The sequence below is a fragment of the Heterocephalus glaber genome, unplaced genomic scaffold, assembly GCF_053883595.1.
Source record: "Heterocephalus glaber isolate CG9 unplaced genomic scaffold, H.glaber_assembly_v1.0 deba00001571, whole genome shotgun sequence".
NCBI classification, from domain to species: Eukaryota; Metazoa; Chordata; class Mammalia; order Rodentia; family Bathyergidae; genus Heterocephalus; species Heterocephalus glaber.
Genome location: NW_028258356.1, coordinates 3,688,779 through 3,711,314, shown reverse-complemented (window position 1 = coordinate 3,711,314; position 22,536 = coordinate 3,688,779). Strand labels below are relative to the sequence as shown.

At 39.4% G+C, this 22,536-nt stretch overlaps 1 protein-coding gene across 1 annotated transcript in view; it reads right to left on the bottom strand.

The window, feature by feature from the left end:
* The window catches only part of Tph2 (tryptophan hydroxylase 2), a 113,472-nt gene that overhangs the window by 8,818 nt on the left and 82,118 nt on the right, over positions 1-22,536 (bottom strand). The window contains exon 9 of the mRNA XM_004845027.3: positions 3,149-3,244. Coding sequence (XP_004845084.1) covers positions 3,149-3,244 — 96 coding nt within the window. The remainder of the gene's footprint in view (positions 1-3,148; positions 3,245-22,536) is intronic.

Below are 22,536 nucleotides of genomic sequence, written 5' to 3'. Positions count from 1 at the left end.
CTTAGAACTGGTCTCCATGTTCCTTGAAATCTTGGGCCATGAATTTTGTATTTGTTGAATAAAATCAATGAATGATCAAGAGAATATAGGTGAAAAAATGATAGATTTATATGGTTAGATCAACTCTAGGGTAGAGAGAAGCAAGGTGTGAAATGAAAGAAACATGCTAGATTGTGGGTAAATGGTCATCAATTATCCTATTTTCAATGTTTTCAACATCAGTTTTCCAGACGATGTACCTCATGATTAACTGCTCTCTCAGTGATAAGAGGTATGAAACCAAAAGAAAGAGAGATCGTTGTAGAGGGTAAGAAAAAATATAGTCTTAGTGCTTATCAGATTTATGTTAGCTTCTATAAGTTTCCATATTTATTTTGTTTCTGTCTTCAAAGTTAAAAAAAATCATTGTCAAAAAATGAGAGGAATACAAAAGTTATCCTCCAAAAACATGCCTTGGAAGCACATGACCCACTCTGAAGAGCAACATCTATGCCTCAGGAAAATTTAACCTCTTACAACACAAATTTTAGAATATGGCCTCTTGGGCTGGGGATTTAGCTCAGTGGTTCCTCCTCCTGCCTCACAAGCACAAGGTCCCCAGTTCAATCCCTGGTACAAAAAATAAAAAAATAAAAAACAGAACGTGCACTATTCTAGGAGAGAAGATGAATCACAGATACTTCTGTAGAAGTTACAAAAGCTATAACAAAACCCTCAGCAACTTGGCTTTGTCCTACATTTGGGCAGCAACAGGAACAGCATAAAATATTTTGCTCTAAAATGTAACTGTATTCAAAACTCTAAGCATGTTTCCAAAGGAGTTATGATAATGCTGTTGGTAAAGTTATCACATCCAGAACCATCACCTATTCATTCAAGTAAAAGTTCGAAGCTAATTCAGAAGAGCTGTGAGAGGGCTCTGGGCTGGCAAGGGGCCGAGGACAGTGCTACAGAAAGCATCTCCTGTTATATATTCTCTGCAAAAAATCAGAAGATATTTCTTATAGAATGAGTTCCTGAATTGATAAAATGGTCCAAAGGAGCAATCATGGGGAGGTTGGAGTGTTGGAATTTGAGAACGGAAGAATGCTAATGACTGGAGGTGATGGACCAGAACCAGGAGAGGCACTGTGGACAATGTCCTTCGGTGTACATATTTCTGGCTGATTTCCATTCCTAGACAATTCTGTCTACAGCAATAGGAGCAGAAACAACAGATTCACCCCAGTGCTGCTTACGCATGCCTCATTAACCAGGCCAGAAGACCCTGTCAAAAGTTGGAGGCCATGAGGGAGATTTGTTTCTTTTGTTTCTGGTATAATGTATAAACCACCTGAGGAGAATGTAAATAGATGTAGCTCAAGAGCTACATCATTTTCTGACTAACCCCCTTTCAGAGAAATCAAGAAGCACTCTGCAGAGTGCGTGGTCTTATGGGGATATGACATCATGCTATTACTGTGGGCTTTACCTAGATGAAACCCAAATGGATTTTTTGTTGAAAATTTAATTTTTTAAAAAAATTTACCACATTACATCAGGTTTTTATTATGTTGACCGTTGTTCTCTATCCCAGGCATGCTGAGGCTCAGCTATTTCTCCGAATGGTCCAGGCTTCGACCAGAGTCCAGGTGGTACACACTGCTGTCCACCAATCTAGGCATCCAATTTCTTCAATATTCACTCTTTTTGTCCCTTAAGAACCAACTTAGGCAGCAGGGTCCTCATCAGAAAGACTTCTCAAGCATGGCCTAACATGTGCCAGGCACATTTGTCACATTTTTCCTATTAACTTGTTAGTTGTTTATCTCTTGCATTAGATCAGCTCCTGGATAGCAAGCATCTAAGACCATATAGCCTAGTGGTTAAGACCTCAGGCCCTAAAGCAGGACTGCCCAGGTTTGGGCCCAGGTCCAAGATTTATTAACAGGGTGCCCTTGGACAAGTCCCTTAACATCTTTATGCCTCAGTTTTCTCATCTGTGATAAGAATATCACATTTCATTGGGTTGATATGAAGATTAAATGAGCTAGAATATCTCAAGCACCAAAAGCACTAAGGTCTATTTAAGAGTTTGTCAAGATAGCTTTGTTATTTTATTCTTATTCTTTTTCATTATCATTTCCCTCTTCATGCCCAGTAGCTGGTACACTACATAGCACATTTTAAGTGCTCAAATTTTTGAGGAATGAACAAATGAGTAAATGGAGTCAAAAAACAAGCAGACTCAATAAAATTACAGAGAAATTGCATCTTTCAAGAATACAAACAATGAAAAAGTTCCAGTAATGCTATACTTACCAATTATATTGTGTAAGGATAATCAGTGCTCAAAATAAAAACCCTAGAACAGATCATAATACTGATCATATTCTAACAAATCAAAAATGATTAAATTATTTTCAGTGCCATTTCCAGATTGATTCTTACATTGCATTCTAAATTCATCCAGAATTTTTCATTCCCCAATGGTGTACAGATAGCAGTTCTTAAATTGTCAGAACATTAAAATTATTAGAGGTCCCAAAACCTACCATTTCAAAATAGATGATCACTCTGCTGTATTTTAAAGCAAAAAAAAAAAAAAAAGCAGTCTCTAAGCATGACTGACATATATTAGATACCCCTTTGACAATGTACTGATTTAGCTTGTTTTTTCACATTTTGTATGTTCAAAACTGGCTTGATATGCATCAGTTTTGAAGAAACTGAAACAACTTCAAACTCCCCTTTAGGAGGTAGATGCTGGTAAGTCAGTGGGGGCTATGAAGGCGACAGAAATCAAGAGTAGCCATACCTTCCTCACAAGTAATGATCAGTAAGATCACTGCTGGCTCCGTGCCCACTATTCAGCACTAAATTTAGGCCACCCATTTGTTACCCAACGTCGGAGCACACACTGTCATTCCTGTTGATTTGTGCACATGGCTGTTCATCCATTTGAGTCACACCACAAACCCAGAAAGCCATGACCTATTTTCAGAAGTGCAAAAAGTTAGGTCAGCACCCACATCTGAGGTGCCAAGTCCTCCATAGGAAATATGTATGGGGTATGTGTGAGAAGAAATGCCCGGACAAACAAATCAATATTTTCCATGACCTTGAACCAGTCTGCTCAGGAAGGACACTTTCTTTCACAGCTTCATACCTTTAATTCTCCAATGGAGGAAAGTAGTCCTGCTCCATAGGCCCGCAGTTGCCCTTCTTGCTTACAAAGGCCAAACTCGATTGTGAAGAAATAGCACTGGAGAAAAAAAAAAAAGTGGACACACATTCGATGAACTGATCAATAGATTCTTATGTACAATAAAATGACACCCAAAATAAAGTGTTACTCTGTGCGTGATTCCTTTAACATTATCAACTGAAATATATTAAATCAAGAACATTCATTGAAACCTATTCTCTTGCTTAGTAATCCTTCCCTAAGCTTAAGATATGTGAAAAAAGGATTAAGTACTAAAAAGTTTTATGCTTCCTGGCTTCACAAATCCAATGGGTCAAATCATATGCCCTACAAAAAAAATTAAAATAATAAACAGGTTTAGAAATAAATGAGTATATTACAATGATAACACCATAAGAACATACCACTATACTTACCAAATTATGTTTCAGTGACATAATTAAGTTCATGCAAATGTGGAAGAATAAGGTGGAATTCAGTCATCTCAAGTTGATTTTTTTTTTCTTTTGTACCAGGAATCAAACGCGGGAACTTGCGCTTACAAGGCAGGCGTTGGCACCACTGAGCTAAATCCCTGGCCCCTCAAGCTGATTTTTATAATTTGCTTATTTATTTGACAAACATTTGTTGAGTACCTACTAGGTGCCAATGCTTGGTAAAGAATTGTGGTAAACAGCATCACACACCCCCAAATCTGCCATGCCTCTTAATGTTAACTTTTCTCCTAACCTCTGGTCCCTACAACACTTTTCTGACTTCTTCTCTAGCATTTTGCCTTTTGCAGGATGTCAGATAAATAGAAGTATGCAATATGCAGCCTCCTGAGTCTGGCTCTGTGACTTAGCACAATGTATCGGAGATTCATCAACAGTGCTGCCTGTATGTGAGGTTCCCTTGATGTTGTTGAGTATCTTGCTCTTCCAGTGTTGAATGTTGTGCATAAATTGGTGTAGGAGAATGTCTGAGAGAGTGTCTGGTGCAAGTCAGAAAAGAACGCAAAGGACTCCAAAGAAGAAGTTTTCGAGTAATTGAATAAGAGTGTTTGGGGTAGGATTTTAATTTATTTTACTTACTAAATATTGTACACTGTTTGTTCTAAAAAGAAAAGAATAGTGGTAAGCAAAAAGACCAAGAAAGTAATCATATGCCTATAAAATTGTCAAAACAACAATATTAGTAATTTTTAGTAATATTGTAAATGTGTATCTATGCACCACACACATATGTATGTGTGGACCTATGTACATATGGATCTATACTGGCCTGAATTCTATCAGCTTCAACTACTACAGCTTCCCCAGGACATTAAAATCTGCAATTGCCTCTGTTGGATTTGAGAAATCAATGTAGACAGACAGAGAAATCTGCACAACCAACAAAACTCACAATGCTGTTGAGAAAGGCTGAAGTCATACTATTTTTGCTCAGAGAGAAAAGTGAGAAGTTGACAGTGAGCAATAAAAACTGCATCAAATTAACACTGTCCTGCATCAGTGATGAAAGAGCACTGAAGGTGTCAAGAAAGAGGAGAATTTCAACACTCCTGAAAAGGGGCAGAAAATAATTATTGCTTCCAGCCCATGGCAGTTTGTTCTATTTTTATTTGGAGGTTAAGATGTCCCTTGGTTGTGAAGGATTTTATTCATTTTTTAATGTGAGGACGATCCCTGAAGATGAGCGATGCTCTGCAGCACAGAGCTGGACCCAAAGGACTGGTCATTTCCAGATCAGGAAATTCAGCCTTCAGAGGCAAAATTTCCTTTCCTGATTCACCTCCCAAAGAGGCTAAAATTACAGCCCATCCAACCAACATCAGAGCCCATGGCACCTACAGCACTCCTCCTACTCTGTTCCACGTGTCTTTTCTTTTCCAGCACACCTCTGCCGACACGGCCTGCAACTTCTTTATGTATGATATATACTGTTCATCACTCATCTCCCACCCTAGGCTCCAGACATCATGACCACAAGTGTCTCTTTCTGTTCTTTTAAAACAAAGTGTCTCAACCTCAGCACTATGGGCATTTTAAACTACTCAGTTTTTTGTTGTGGGCAGTTGTCCTGAGTCTCATAAGATGTTTAGCAGCATTTCTACTGCTACCCTCTAGGTGCTGGTAGCATCCCCTGCCTCCCTTCTTAACAATCAAAATGGCTCTGGGCATTGGCGAATTGCCCAGGGAGCAATCCCACACTTGGTTGAGAACAACTGATTTATAATATTATCTGAAACATAATAAAAGCTCAATGTGTACTTGGTAGATAACGAGAAGGGTGAATGAATAAGTTAGACCTGTGTGTGCCTGCATGACCGGGAGGAAAAAAAATGAATCAAAGGCCTGAATTCTACTCTGTGCCCTGCCTCTTAGTTACAGACTACATCCTCTCTGGGCTGTGGTTTTCCTGCCTGTGACATCCAACCATTTAGTGATTCATTACTTCATGTGTTGTACAAACTCTTCTCATCGTCGTAGTTATTGTTCTTGTTGTTGTTGTTGTTGTTGTCATTGATGATAATGATGTTGTTGTTGTTGTTTGTGACAGGGTCTTGCTTTGTAGTGCAGGCTGGCTTTGAGCTCACTATGTAGTCCAGACTGCCCTCAAACTCGAGGTGATTCTCCTGCCTCAGCCTCCAGAGTGCTGGAAGCAACTATTTTATGCCCAACTCTCTTCTAGATGCTAAGGATATGCAATAAACAAAGAAAAACATCCCCTGATCCTATGAAGGTACATGCTCCAGAATGAAACAGGCAATAATAACAATAAAAAATCAGTGGACAGGATTATTTCAGGTGGAATGTGCTCTCTAGGTAATAAAACCATGTACTGTGTTGAATATTACAAAGAAGACATGACTATTTTAGACAGGGTGGTGAGGTCAGAAAAGTTCTCTCTTAAGGGCTAATACATAAGTTGCAATCTGCTAAAGAGCAAAATAAGATAGATAATAGGAAGTAAGGAGATGGATCTTTCTCAAATGGGAAGGGGGCTAAGAGATAAGGTAGAGGGAGGGAAATGGGATGAAAAATGAATGAAGAGGTGTTATGTACACATACCAATTCCCCACAAGGAATGTGAATATTATGTACTGAAATATGTACTAATAAAAGATTTTTAAAAGCATCTTTTCATTCAGGAAAAAAATGCAGTTGTGCAAAGATATAGGGAAAACAGTGTTCCCATCAGAGGGAATACCAAGTACAAAGGCCCTATGGCAGGAACTAATTTGCCTTTCTACAGGCATTGGTAAGGCACTACAGAATTTGAGACAGGAAAAAGACATGTTCTGAATTAACTTTTAAGAGATCACAGCAGTGCTGTGAAGAATAGATTGCGGCCAGGTATGGTGATGCAAACCTGTAATCCGAGCAATTGGGAGGCTGAGGCAGGAGGAACAAGACCCTGTTAGGGAGAAAGATAAAGAGAGCGAGAGAGAGGAGAAAAAGAGAGACACGAGACAGAGAGAAGGAAAAGTGGAAGGAGGGAGGGAGGAAGAAGAGAAGAAAAGAAAGAAGAAGGAAAAGGGAGGGAAGAAATGGATAAAGGAAGGGAGGGAGAGAGGATGGGTGGAAGGAAAAGAGAAAAAGAAGGCAGGATTGCAGAAGCAGATAAACCAGGCAGGCAAGGGTGGAACAGGAACAAGGCTTAGGAGAAGTCAAACTCACAGAGGCCTCATGCAAAGAACACTGCTAAGAGACATGAACGTAGGTTGAAAAGTTAAAATATTTTTGCCCTTAAATCTGTCCTCTAAAACAATTGTGCACAAGCCAAGGGCACACAGAAGAAAAGAAATCATCCAGTCATGGGGAAAAAGAGGCTTGGAATTTCAGCCCTCCTCTTCTACCAAAAGGAAAACCTAAGTCCAAGAAAAGGGGGTGATCTACCGAGGCCCAGGCTCGACGGCGACATTTAGGAGATCTAGCATTCAATGTTTTTAACAGCTCAACATCATTTGCCTTTTTTTTTAAAGGTTTCTAGATATAAAATTAGTAGAGGCACAATTTTTCTTTACAACCAAATAGTGGGGAAATTAAAATCTAAAACAAAGAAAAATGAGAATCTGCTGTGAGAATCTTAGCATGCTTCTGGCTGATTTCCCTAATCTATATTGCATTTATAGTACATGACGTGACATCCTTGGATCCTTAACACTGAACACAGAAGAGTTTGTGAAAAAAAATGTGCTGCAGATTCAAAAGCATCCACAATACACATATGGAGCCAGCTACGGGAGCATTTAGGTCACCTATTAAGAGTATTTTTAAATTTCCTTATGCTACATCAGTGCATACATAATGCGTGGTCATGGTTATGATCTAAATCAAAACAGGCTGAGGGAGCCTCTGAGAAAATCTGTGTGCCATTTGCACCATCTTCGCGTACATACGGCCTCTCGGCCTGCTTTACAGCAGGAACTGAAAGGTTCATATCAATTTGACCAGAGACTCAAAACTAAATCTACCCTCCAGTGTGCCGCCTTTAATTAACGTGCTTCCAGGATCAGGGCCCTGCCTCGGAGGGACGAGCCTCGGTCTCTGGCTCTTACCTCATTCGGGAGCCCTCCCAGGAACTCGGCCCTTTCCCAGCTCCATCTGCCTGTTCCCTGTCTATCTTTCGCTTTGGCCTCTGAAAGAAAGGCCCTACATGGTGCTTCTGCAGGCCGCTGTCCTCTGAGGACCAGATCTTTCGCTTTAAGGCAATTTTCCATTTGCAGCTCCATGTGTGGGGGGCACAATGAGAAATGGTAAATTGTACCTGAAACTTAACTACCGGCAGTATTCGAGTTACAGACCCTGGTAAAGACCCCAGTTAGATCACTAATTGGGAGGAGGGAGTGACTCCACATTTCTACTGTCTGGTCTGCAGTTGGACTACATGACCCTCTGAAAACCACACCCAGTTCAATAACAACTAATTGCTTCTTGAAAATTTAAGAAAGTAGAATTTTTTTCCTCGGAGAACTCTCCAGATGTGGATCTGTAATACATTCCCTAGAGATTTACCAAACAAATACCCTACCTATCATTAAAAAATAAAAAGTGAAAAATATTCTGAGCCTTACTTATGAAAAACACCTGCAAAAGAGAATTGCCAATTCTTGGTCACTAATGTCCCTTAAATGGAAACAAACAATAATACTAAGACGAACACCTCACAAATTGAAAGGTAACTTTCATCAACACTAATGTTCATGAATTCCAAATTTTACATGCCACTAATAATATATAATTATTTATAAATATTCTATTTGAGTATAATTACACACAGTCATTAACTGAAAACCAAAACAGGAATGATAGATCAGACCTCTTCCACAGAAGAAAAGCAGAGTCATTTACATTTATACACTCATTAAGCAGGAAAAAAGTCTGAGTGACACCGAAATCCAAACACGGATGTAGAATATAGCCAGGGGGAGCGTGCGTGGGAAAGCCATAGGTCGCCCAATGGTGCCATCTTCAGATCACTACTGGTAGTACACCATTTTCGAACCGAAATCAACCAATACACACAATAAAGTAGTCCCATGGAGTGATTCACAAAAATACTCCATGAGACATTCTTCTTGTGTTAGGTGTTAGGTACCGGAAGCTCTTGTACAGGTCGCATACTCCAATTAACAGATGTCCTTCTTTTCCAAAGAATACAAAGAGACAGAAATGCACTCTTCCAGCTTCCCTAATGAAGCGTCCTTTGTTTCCAACCTCTCAAATCCCCTGCATCCTTTCAAATAATTACATAAGCCCTTTCTGAGAATCATTCTATATTCATTAACTGGACTGAAATGTAACCAACAAAATTGTAAGAGGAAGCTGAAGTATCTTACTTATTTTACTTTTTCCAGGAAATGGGTTTATATGTGCTTGAGTAGTGAGTGAATGAATGATATATCTTCTCTAGCACCTTTCCAACAAGCTTGATCTTGCATATTGGTAGCACATATCTTTAAATAATCACATGTATCATTCCACATCTAGAATTCCTCCCTTATCCACATTCCCAGTACACACGCAGGAAGCAAGAAGTTAGCAAAGAGAGCTTGGAAGAGCACTGACTGAAATACATAAACATAACAAAAAGTTTGTACTAAATGTGATGCACTTATAAGAGAATCCTTCATGCTTTCATTTAGATCCTCTTTATCTTGTATAAAGCTCTAACAAAGTTTAGTCATAGAGCTGCAAACCCATAAGAAGAGAACAAGGAAAATACACTTTTAACAAACTCAAAAAGCACAAAAATATGTTCAGTGTTTGAGTAAATAACCAAATGTTTCTGTACTTGAAGCTAACACTATATAACAGAATTTATCAATGATGCTAACACATTAAGTTAATAGAGAAACTGAGCCAGAAGAAGGCCTGCTGATTTTTAAAAGGGTCTTTCTACACACTTGTGAAGTACACAGAGCAGTTATTATTTCCATTGTATAGGGAGGCAGACTGAGACTCAAAGTTCAAGTGATTTCCCAGGTTCCACAACTCACGGTTAGGAGATCTGGGAATCAAATTCATTTCTAACACTAAATCCCTCATTTTTTCCTCATTAGTAATTGCACTTATGCATAACACTGCAATAGTTCCAGAAGTGGTATAAACAGCTAATACTGCACACCCATCAGGTGCTCCTGGCAGCCCAATCTTCCCTAGCCCACTTCTAGATTCTGTCTTCCACCTCCTTCTACCACCAGCACTACTTCCTCAGGATCCAGCAAATAAAGGCTCCCTGCCTGTAGAGCAGGGGCCTCAGGACAATGTTCTGACACGAGGTTAACAAGTATCTGTTCTATCAGATGCCATGTCCAAACAAAAGGATGAATCCCAGAGGGGAAGAATGCCTCTCAAAGATGTCCTGACATCAGGGGTCTGCAGCTCTGGTCAGCTCAGATAAAAACACATGAAAGGGTCTGCTAAGATTTTTCCATCTTATTTTCAGCAACCAACATGTCAAGGTATACACTTGCAAGTTTGTGGAAAAGGCCCCCTCCTATTCGGCCCTCTACCACCCACCCTCAGCTATAGCTTGAATTTTAGGTGCATGAGAATTTCAGTTTACAAGCAGCAAGTGTTTGTCTACCTTTAGCCAAGATTCCTCAATCTTGATTAAATTGCAAATAATAATAAGACTGGAACATGAATGATGCTTGATAGCTAAGCAGGAAACTTTAGAATAGAAATAAAAATAAACACTGAGAAGCAAAAATGAAAATAAGAGTCTATGTTGCTTAAGCCATGGAGGTCTCTCTGACCCTGAAATGCCCTACCCACACACCTGTCAATCACTCACAGGAAACTTCCAATCAGACATCAGTTTCTGTTGTTTCTTCAGTCATTTAAATGGCAGATATTCCCAAGGGCCACACATAAAGCCAAATCACACCAAGGTGTCAGTGACTACTGCAATGCTTTGATTTGCAGAACAAGGATTCCTCAGGGGGAAAGTTCTCTGGGTGTGAGTTTCAAGAGAAAGCAGGAAGAGGGTGTTTGCATGCTTCATTATTTGGCCCTGGGCTAATTCTATACAAGAGTATAGAAATTAGAGAAACAGAGCTGGGCGACATGAGGGCTGGTCGAGTGGTCTAGTCCCCACCAACACGGTCCTCTACATCCTGAGGCCACAGCAGCTCTGCCATCTCAGATCACTCATGCCATGCCTTGAAACTCCACCCCCACCTTGGCAAAAGGAAGTCAGTATTTGATTGTTCACAGATTTGGGGGCAGTCCATGTGCAGATTCCAATATCACTGGCCAAATGCCTTCTTTATGGAACTAGAGTTACATGTGGGTTTCAAGTCTCATACTCTCCCTTGAGCCTTGAAATGAAAATCACCATAGCTCTCTACACTCACAAACGATATTTTAAAATTGTATATTTTTGGAGGAGAGGCTGTAGCTCAGTGGCAGAGCACATGCTTAGCACACACAAGCCCTAGGTTCAATCCTTGTACCAAAAATATATATATTTGTTAAATCCTACTATACTAAGCTCTATTTGAGATTATAAACATAGCTAAAGCCATAGTGTGCCAAGAAAGGCATAGTGTGGGTGGGATGATAATAAAAATAATAATAAAACTCTCCTAACCCTACCACAAATTTCTCACTCCATCTTGAACTTGTGTTTGCTTGTCTGTCTTGGGCCAGGAAGGATCTGAAGTGTGTGGTGGGCTGTGAAGGATTAATGGATCCTAGACAGGCTGCAGGAAAAGCAGTCACTGGAAGGAGTGAAACAGTTCCTGGTCTAGGACACAGAGGCCTAAGGTTTTGGGGGGTGGTTAAGGGAACCCAGAATGTGCATGGTAGGAAGGCAGAGGTGAGCCAGAAGGTAGTGTCTCAAAAATCACAGTCTCCACCTGAACCAATAGAAACAACACATTTTGCTGGCAATTCTCCTCAAGCCAAGACAAAGAAACACAAGTGGGAGAAAAGAGAACGGTTGGGATTTGAGTAACATCTTGTCAGCGAGAAAACGATGACCAAAAGCAGCATACATTGTCTTAGGTTCCAAATAGCCATCGAATGAATTAAAATGGAAAATCCTAAACTCTGAGGAAGCACTATGGCAAACCTTGTGGAAAATCGATCATCAAATATAAGAGGAATGTTCGTAGGGGGAAAGAAAATGTCAGCAGAAAACAACTTTTACTGAAGAATACATCGACATAGGTGATTTTCAGCAGCCCTGTGTTAGATTTCTGTTTCTTAACCACTGCTTCCCGTACCTTTTTGGTTGCTTTCAGGAATAGATGCATGATTTTTTAAGTGCCCCATGGCCATTTCAATTTTACTGCCCCTTCTTCAGTTTTTCTGGGAGCATCTCAACTTCAAAGAAGGTTATCATTTAACATTTACTGTTCCCACACCAGACTTTAATGGCATTTTCTAAACTGAAACGGAAGAAAAAAGAAACATCTCCATACTCTTCCTCCCACTCATGGATTAACAGGAGTGCCATGAAGTCATCTACAGTCAGTGACAACTAAGCAACTGGTCCACTGTAAAACTTTCACAAGGTCCACCTAAGATACCCCCATCTCCAGAGCTCAATGCCAGGTCACGATGGCCATGTAATACAGCAATTACAACCTTCCCTGTCTCTGTGCCCTATAGTGAAGTCCAAGTGCCTTCCAATGGCAGGAAAGACCCGGCATGATCCAGAGCTTGGAGAAGACACAGTATCAGCCCTCCTTCCTCCCTATTGCCTCCCCACAGGAGAATGGTGGCAACTGCACAGATTGATCTTGCTTTCTTCTGTCCAGGCCTTTATACCTAGGTTCTCTCTGCCTGTGATGCTGTCATCACCTGGCCCCTTTGTCTAATTCCTGCCAGTCTCCCAGGTCAGGTGGCCCTCCTTGCACCCCCAATACAGCACTTGTAGATTCAAACTGAAATCTCCAGTCTTCCATCCTGTCCCCTACACCAGACCCTGAGCTTCCTGAAATCAGAAACAGGGTCTGACTTGTTTTGTTGCTGTTACTGTCTATTGTTGTTTAATGTCTGGTCTCTTATCACCTTGCCTGACATGAGGCAAGCACCTAGCAAATATGGAATGAAGGAAGGGAGTAAAGGAATGAAAGAAGAAGAAAGAGGAGGAGGTAGAAAAAGAAGAGAGGAGAAAAGGAAAGAAGGCAGTGGGGGAGAGAAAGGAAAGGAAGGAGGAGCAAAGCTAGAAGAGTTTCCCAGCAGGCCATGCCAATAGTCAATGCCAATCTGGACCAGTAATCACTAATCTCAGCCAATTTTTCTAATATTAGATCTTGAAAAGATGACAACTCCTTTAATGGTAGCCACTAAATGGGTTTTCACTTACAAGTTTGGAAATGGATCTGTTCTTTGACCTCACTGCATGCCCCAGTGGCCCTCCACTCCAGTAAGGAAGGAGGATCTGGCTTCCTCGCCCCAGCCAAACCTTGCAGGCCTTCAGGAGCATGGTTGAAGGCTGACGGGCAGCTGTGTCCAGAGATGCTGTATCCTAATCACAGCAGCCTTGTGATTAAGTAGCTTCTGGCCTCCTCATTACAAGTAGTCACTGAACACTTATTGATTCTGACATCTGAATCCTCATCCAAAAGTGTCAGGGGGAAAGTTTTGTAGTTTGCTGTTTCTGAGGACTGTACCCAACTACAGCCTGGCCAGGCAAAATGCTGACTATGCTTGCTCAGGATGTGCAGGAGTTTGTGATGTGACAGATTCAAGCATCAAAGTGCCTCACAGCTGGGCCGTTTGGAATTAGCAGCTACGAGGAATTTCGACCGGCAACCACCACCCAGACCTCCACTTAGCAGCTAACAACGCACAAGATCAGACAGACGCTATTTTTCTCCTGGCAATGAATCTTTAAAATGTCCATCTATCCAATCCCATTTTCCACCAAAGTCCACAACTCTTTAAAAAGCCAATATGAATACAAATAGGCTTCTCTTTCTGCCTTCTGGACCTGCAGGTATTTTGAGTTTCTCTGATCAAAAGCTCATTGTATATTCAGCAGTATTACTCCTTAGACTCTAGATGCAGAGCAAGAGTCTCAATGTAACATCTCCATAACAAAGCAATTCAGAGTATGGCTCTTCTTTTAAAGCAATCCCATCTTTTTTCAAACAACCCTTTGCTGAACTTATTATACAACTAGCTACCTTGAAATGGCTAAGCTTCACTGTTAACAAACACACACACACACACACACACACACACCCCATTTTCATACCAGGTGCATGGATCAGGATTCCATTTATATATGTGCTTAATCTACTCTCACAGAAGACCTACTTAAGCAAGTGCTATAGGTTTGGAAATGTCCAAAAATGAATGTTTTAACCTAAGCAGTTTTAGTCTCCTTGAAAGAGAAGAAAACTGATGAACACATTCTCAGTCATTCATCGTTGGGCCTGCCTTAAAATGTTCTGCATCAAATCATGCATTCTCCCCAGATGTGGTGATTTTAAAGGTCATCTCTCCAACGCTAATACGAAAAGTGAGGGTTTTACTGACTTCCAAGTGAGCTGTGGGTGTCACCACTGCCTCTAGAGGGTCAGCTTATTTTTATCCTTACACTACTAAAAGCAACACCCTCCTACGTATTAGGGCTAAAGAGCTTGAACTTTCTCACCTATTTCTTTCCAGGCAAGTCTGGGAATTCTAAAAGATGATTATGTACCTGAAAACTGATGAGAAAGGCATATTTAGCTGGGAGAGCCATTCTTGCCACTTCATTGCCCTGAGCAGTCTTCTACTTTAATTTATTAATGGAGTCGTGTTTCTTTTCTAGTCACTAACCATCACCACTGCTATCATCATCTTTCACACTCAGAGTCGACACCAACCATCCGTATGTGTAAATGGGGCTGAAAAGGTACAAGTGCAAATTGGGGTCCCTGTCACAATGAAGGTCTGTAGGTAATTGAAACTCAAAGCCATTTAAACTCAGTTGAGCTTCCATATCTCTAATAATAATCACTGCTGGGTATGGAAACCTACATTGCCCCAGACACCATGTTAAGCTCTTTACATCATGCAGCTACCCTGGGAGGCTTGCAGTGGGAAGGGAATCAAATATGGAAGTTTGAGCACCTTGACTTCAAGTGATAGACCAAATTCAAGGCCAGACTCTGCCATTTATTCTCCCTTGGGCAAGTTATTTAACCATTCTGAGTCTTAGGTTCTTTGCCTGTAAAATGGAGAATATAAAATAAATAACTACCATTTATCAGATTCATATTATGTGCCAGAACTAAATCCTTTATTTTACAGTTGAGGAAACTGAGACTTGGGTTGAGTAATTTCTGCAAGTTTAGGGACTGGAAGCAGTGTGCCCAGCCCCTTAAGAGCAGGTAGTTTACACTATACTATACTGTCCTCTTTGTGTTTCCAGAGTGACTGAACGTGACAGAACACTAAGCTGAGGTTCTTGACAGTTTGAGTAGAGTGTGCCAGGTCAGGTAAGGATCATCCACCTTGCCTGCAGTCATCCTTTGTGGCTACCCTGGGCTAGATGCCCTCATGTCCCATGTGGCCCCTGGATCGACAGAGTAACACAGCATAGTCAGAAGCAGTGAGAAGCACACAACACAAACCAGTCATAACAAAAGCTGATTCTTCTGAGTCTTACTGGGGGGAACAGCTCTGCAATAAGCACAGCTCAAGAGAGCTGAGACTACAATAAATGAGGCTATGTTAGAAATATAATGCACTGTTTTTATATTAAAAAGCCATATTACAAAGCACAAAACTAAGTACTATATAGAATTACTCTAAACTACAGCAATATGTGCTTATATTTGATTTAGTTGGATTATTTGACAGGCACAAAACTGATTCCAGATAGTGAGAATTCGTGAGACAGTAAAGAATGGCATGACTTGAAATATTTCTGATGCCTCATGATAAGCTATTTTGACATGTACTCTCTGGTTCTGGCTACCAAAAGAGCTGATGTTTTTGCTCCTCCCTAGAATGATGATCTCATTATTCTCCTTCCCTTCCACTAATAATACCCCAGTCCAGAAAGGAAGGTGGGTGACTGAGATGAAGTTCCACTTCCCAAATGAGGATAATGAAACCCATCTTTTATTGCTTATTTCTAGATGTCTCTCCAAAGCCTCATGCACTCATAGGTGGAGCTTTGGAGAGGTGATTGGATCATGGCTATGTGATATTGGATTATGGGTGTGAGGTAACTGGATTAGTCCACTGATTGGTTTAACATGGTTCCGGGTGTGAGTAATAGTTAGGCCCACCCTGGGTGTGGGTGGCACCAATCAATAGGATTGTAGCCTGAATGGAATAAAAAGGGAAAAAAGGACATGCCTGTCCTGCCATGGACTGTTTCTCTCCTCTGCCATGCTCCTTTGCCACGCCACCCTGCCTTAGAGCCAGGCTATGAAAACCTCTACAAACTGCAAGCTAAAAGAAACTTTTCCTCCTTTAACTTGTGGGTGTTGAGTATTTTGTCCCAGCAATGAGAAAATACCATGCCAAGATACCATCTAAAGGCACAACAACAATTCAGCTAGAGCCAATTATCCCCTTGTGTGAAAACAGTGACTACCAGGAAGGCTAGTCTTACTAAAAGAAGCTAGGAATCAGGAACATTTGTAATGATGTTATCCCCTGACATTCAAATGTAAGCAATATAGATATATAAAATCAGTCTCATCTAGTTTGCCAGGACGCCTTTGCTGTGAACCAGAATCCATTGCCTTGTCTCGTTTTTTACTTGTTAAACTGAACATAATTTTTGGATAATATTTTAACATTACTTTTCATATTTTAAATAAACATTTGGGGTTTTGCTTGCAAAAAAAAAATCCAATGCCCCTTTTCTCACCCATTATAGACTCAACTTTTTATCTTAGAAGAATTAAGTCTTCTTAACTAGATTTGAGAAAGGAAAAGGTAAAAAGCCAAAAAATGTGTAAGAGCTAAACATTTAAATGTTTCTAACTAAAGCAAAGTAATATTTTAAGGTGCTTTCCTTTCTTATTACAGATAACTTTTAAACCTTGCTAGTTGGACCCCAATAAAAGACCCATGTATCCAAACATGGAGAAGCATCCAAAATGCATCCAAAATAGAGCACATAACCTTTTTCTGGAACTCTTTCAATAGTTTCCTTGCATACTTTTATGTTAATGAGCTATTTTACAGCCAAACTGCACACACCTGACTTGAGTTATCAGAAGCTTGAGCTCATGAGAAGGAGCAGCCAAGATTTGCACCCCCAAGTTTATTGCTTTGTTTAGTTATTAAGGGAGGACTGCATGTATCAATGAACAGCATCACTTCTAATCTGTTTTAGAAGTTTAGTCAGGAATTCATATTTCACAGGCTCTCTTTGGCACAAACAGTATTTTCTCATTTATTTTCCCAAGCTGTTTCCTGCAACTCGCTTTTCTCTATGTTCACTCAGGGAAGGTGTGCTATCAAGTCAGGGAAACCTCCTTCATTTCCAAGGAGCAGCTTGACAACTTTTAGAGGAGGGTTTACTTTTATTATTTAGAGATAAAACACTTTACATTGCAAAGTAGCTTGCTATCTCCATCTAAAACTTTTGTAAAATAAACTGCATAGTCTGCATTTCAGAAGGGAAAACCTGAGATGTTCAAAGAGAATTACCCAAGGACACCTGCGAAAGTAGAAACTCTCTCCAGGGACTTTCCTGTGCACAAGTGCTTACTGATAGGCTACCTGCAAGTCCCAGAGCACAATCATGGGAAATGTGCTAGCTGGCATCTTGTTAACACTGAGCACCATGCTAAGCACCTTCATGCTGTGCTAAAGCACTAATTCTCACAACCATATGAGGTCAGATAGTAGTATTAGTCTCATTTTGAAGATGATGAAATTGGGGTTAAGTAACATATCCAAAGTTATGGATAAAAATTCTCTTTTGACCAAACTCTAGTTAATTGCCTCTGGGTTCTTTTTCTTCTATAGGCTTCTGTGCTCAACGTGTTCATCTCTTCCTTGTCCATTATTAGCAAGAATCTTAAGTCATTTTAGCCAAAATTGCCCATCCTCAATATGTGATCACCTTTAATATCTGATCAGGCTCCTTATCTCCCTCCATCCCCCAAGTGACATCTATAATCGTGACCTGTCTTCTGCAAGAGTCCTCTTAGTTAGCCAGTATCCCTCCTTATTCTTGATGCTTCCTTTAGTAATTCTCCATGCTTTAACCACCACCGTAAGTTCCTATTTTTTGTTACACTGGGAGTTGAGCCCAATTTTTTCCCCTTATTGTAAAACCCCATTGCAGTGGTCCTTCTATCTATCATGATGGTCCTAAGTCATTTGCCTTCCTACATTTTAGCAAGTGTCATGAATACTTTCTACTTTGACATCATCTAGCCAGTAAGTAACTGAGCCTGAATATGAACCTAACTAATGTGACTCCAAAGCTGCGCTCTCCATTACAACACTGCACTGCCTTGTTTGCAGGTCCTTAAAATGCACAGGCTCAGGAAAACCACACAGTGTCATACAATAAGGTTCACTCTGTATTATCAATTCCAGTTTCCAGGGGCAATCACAATTGAGGGCCTTTAGAATAATTTCGCAACAGGTAAATGTTTGCGATCTTATTCACAATAGGAAGAGTGAATGTTGTTAGATTGGACAAAAGTTGCATTCAATGATGGGGCAAAGAAGAAAACAAGATGTGAAGATTAAGAAAATATGCATGGAAACCAATTCTTTTTCAGGAAAAATGAGATATGTGCTGACTTTTTTCTAAAATAAAAGGGAAAAGAAAACAAAACTCATTAGCCACATATGTTATTCACTAAAACACTCTACAACTTAGCTGAGTGAAAAGCCATAAGCCCTGTGTTTCCAGAGTATTTCCAATTTATTCTTTCTTCTGTGGATATAAAAGATAAAGTCTCTCCTGACAGCACAAGTGTTTGATAAATGGATGAACACCTTGTTGTTCCTTATTCCAAAGCCAGGAGTCCTTTTTACTAAGTTCTTATTTGATGTGGCAAAATGACTTTTCAGAAAAGCTAGAAGGCTATATGCCAAAATGTTAAAAGTGGTCATTGTTGCTGTGCTATTACAAATGGCCTTTCTTTTCTTTCTTTATCCATTGTTTTAAATTTTCTATAATGAATATTTGTCACTTTTGTAATAAGAAGGAGAAACCATGGTCTTGGTAGAGACTTTTCAATAGAGGAGTCCCTGACTCACCCTGTAGCAGCCTCCTCTTCATTGCTGAGAGAATGATTCTTACAAACATTATAAAGGACAGATTTTCAGGCCCTAGAAAAGAATGATGTGCCCCCCACTCTGGGTGATTTATTGCTCCCAACCCTAAGAGCATTTATTACTTATACCTAGTCTAGATTTAAGCTCTCAAAGGACAGCATTTCCATTTTCTGGAATACCTGTCCCCAGTTTCAAATCAACCCAGCAGAAATACTCCAAAAATGCCCATCATTAGAGTGACAAGCACATAAACCTCTAAGCAAATTATAGTATGTATTTCCAAGAAGGGAGTGAAGAGATTTTTAATCACTGTGTTCAATCTCACATTGTGTTTCTTATTGTGCTACCATTCATTGTAGTGGCTCATGATGTACAGTAATACATTTTACATCTACTGAATGTATTCCGGCTTTTTATATCACAGTTCAGAAGAATAGCTTTGGAAATCCTTTTGACTCTTTCATTTGAAAACTACATTTGTGGAATGGGGTAATTAAATTCCTATCGTTTGATACAACATTACTTCTGCTATTCTAGTTGATTAAAAAAACCTAACCATCTTGTTTCTGCTTTTGCTAGAAATGGAATTATACCAAAGTTTTTTCTGTTGATACAAGTTAAGATTTTGAGAGCCTTCCCCATTGCAGTGAAGCCAGAAAACTTTCTTCTGTATATCTTTATGGAAGTTAAAATGACTGCAGAAATCTGTGTTTGATGAATGCATCCAAGCTGCATTGAAAAGAAAAAGTAAGAAGGTTTCATTGTCAGGACTTTTAAACCATATGATGATCTGGAGAATTTGGAGGCTATAACTTTAAAAATCTTTTGTTAATGACATAGCTCCTTTGGTGTAGTTAGAATTTCTTAGGTAATGGTGATGTCAAATAGTACCACACCTGGGTGCGACACAGATAGTGCCATGGTATCATGGAAACATATGTTATCTTATTTGCTCCTCATTTAGCAGTGGGTAATAGGAGAATATTCCCCATTTTAAAGAAGACATCTTGGCAGAAAGAGGTAGTGTCACTTGTTTCTCTATGCTTAATCTGAACACAAACTTAGAAAATAACAAAACTGGTACCAAACCCAGACGTGCTAATTTAAGTTCAGATTCTCTCTACCTTATTGCACCACACCACATACTACTGCAAGAACTCAGAAAGCAATACTTTGCATTTGTATTTAAAGTTTTATATTTTTCGTGACCCCTGTGCTTATGCATGCTAATAAATTTTTATGGTTTTTCTCCTATTAATCTTCCTGTAGCCAGTTAATTTCAGCAAATATTGAACATTTGAACTTCTCTGCACTATCCATCCAACAGCTGAAGAGCATCTTCAAGCTCTGAGGAATGCTGAGAAATACTAACTGGTGACTACAGTGCTTCTGTGTGGACAAAATTAAGTGGGTACAATGCAGGGTAGACTCAACACTTGCTCAGAACTCAGAGAACAAAGTTACCAAAGTAACTCCATTTTTATGAGTTTCTGAATAACGAAAATAGATTTATGTTGATATTCATCTGCAGTTATAGGATAGCTCTCTGGGGCCCTAGAATACAATTATAAATGACAAAGAAATATTTGAGTTACACAAAATGTACCACTATTGCAGATTGTAAACAGATCGGTTTCTAAGCATAGTGCGCAATGCAGAGCTCATTTCTTTAAACGCCAAATAACTGTGGTGTTCTTGTCATAATATAAATACATGGCAAACACTTCATAATGCCAACAACAAATATCCAAAGTGAAACATCCACAAATGGATAGGGCAAAGCAGCCCTGGCCACAGTATTTTAAATGTTCTCAGAAGAGAATTAGTCAGAGGGGAATGTGATCTTAGAGTTCCTAAATAGAAAAAGAACAAGTGATGAAAACAGTAAGAAAGGACAGAAGTTTAAATTCTATGTGGCTAGTTAAAGAATTGAGCATTCCTTGCAAGATGCTACCACTTTTCTATATGCACAGCAGATATAGAAGTGAAAGTAATGAGTTGGAATAGATATTATTAACTTTTAATTAAGTTGCTCTTAGAAATAACATACAAACTGATCATCCACCCAACATCTCAATTAAGAATGTATAAAAGTGTGTTCCTCTAGCCCTTTGTCTGCTTTATATCAAATGATCCAAATAGCCGAAGCAGTTCAAAGACTCCACATGGAATAAATAATCCTGGGGCTTATTTCAAGCTTTCTGTTGAGATACTAAAGGGTCATTTTTAATGTTATCCATGTTCAGAAAGAACTACATCTAGGCATAAGCTTTTTAGCATCTAAGGTTCCCCACCCAGAGTCAGGCAGGTAAAGACAGAGACTGGGAAACAGGCTAATGTCCTTGGCAAATAGGAAAATATTAATAAGCAATTCATAAGTAAAATTGCCTTTACAATTGTACTTCTAGTGTGAATAATAGTTAATTATTGTGATTACAGTTGATTATTAGTTTAAGACTGACTATACACTACTATTCAATACTACTGTCAACATGAAAAAAGTACTAATTATACCTGGAAATACAAACTCTCGATTCACAGCTGTCAAAAACCCCAACCCATAAAAGCTCTTATTTGGAATAATAAATTATTTATTTTGATAAAGGGAAACACAAACAGATCCCTGTATTGCTAATTTCCTGGTAACTTTTTCCTGTAAAAAGAAAAAAGCTGATGATCAATAAGCTCTGCTCACAATGAATCCTACCCTTTAAAGGAATCACTCTGAACTGCGCTCCTTGGAATATCAATAGCTTAGGATGCTAGTACATGTACCATAAGAAGAGATAGCTGCCACATAATTATTTTCCTAATTCTTAAGTTTTCCACATTTTAACATTTCTAAAATAGAGTTTCATCTTACAATGTAAAAAAAAAAAAAATGTTGCAAGCCAAATCTTTTTCCTCCTAAACAAACAGCAAAAACCACTATTAAAGTAACACTGTTTTATACCCAGTGGCATCTCAGAATGGAAGAAATGAGGTAAGTTTAAAAAATAACTTTTTAATCACTTTTGGAGATTCATTTAGAATATTTTTATTAAAAGCTCTATAAGTCCTACACTCTGAAGAACAAGCTGATCAACCCAGTGTCCCCAGTATTTCTGCCTATAGGTCCCTTCCTTTACAGAACTCACAATGCCATTTCATAAGGCTAACGTTCCAGGAACATGTCTGGGAAAGGGTATTTATTCCTTCATTACCCCCGGCCAAGTCTCTCCTCTCATCAACGTTATGAAGATGCAGTGACAGAATCTCTTCAATCAGAAAAACGTTAAACACATTCCAGGGTCGACAGAACTGAATGGATGACCTAAAACTCTCTGTAGAGGGAAAATTCCAACTGGGCCAGAGGCCGATTTATTCTGCTTGGGAAACAGCTGTGGTGTATTCACACTGATTACTTTCTCCTACAGTTGATGCACAGCTTTGTCTGTTGCAAATGCCTTGCTGATGTGAAGAATGAATAGTCTGAATTGAAGCCATCTGCATCATAGGATGGGACATACTGTATGACTGGTGAAAGATGCCCCTTTATATTCCCTAACATTTGGGGGAAGTGAAATTGATGTCTTTCTAGAACCAATTCCTAAAGTTCATTTGATCAGTAAATTTGTTTGTGCATTCCTGTACAAATGAATAATTTGCCTT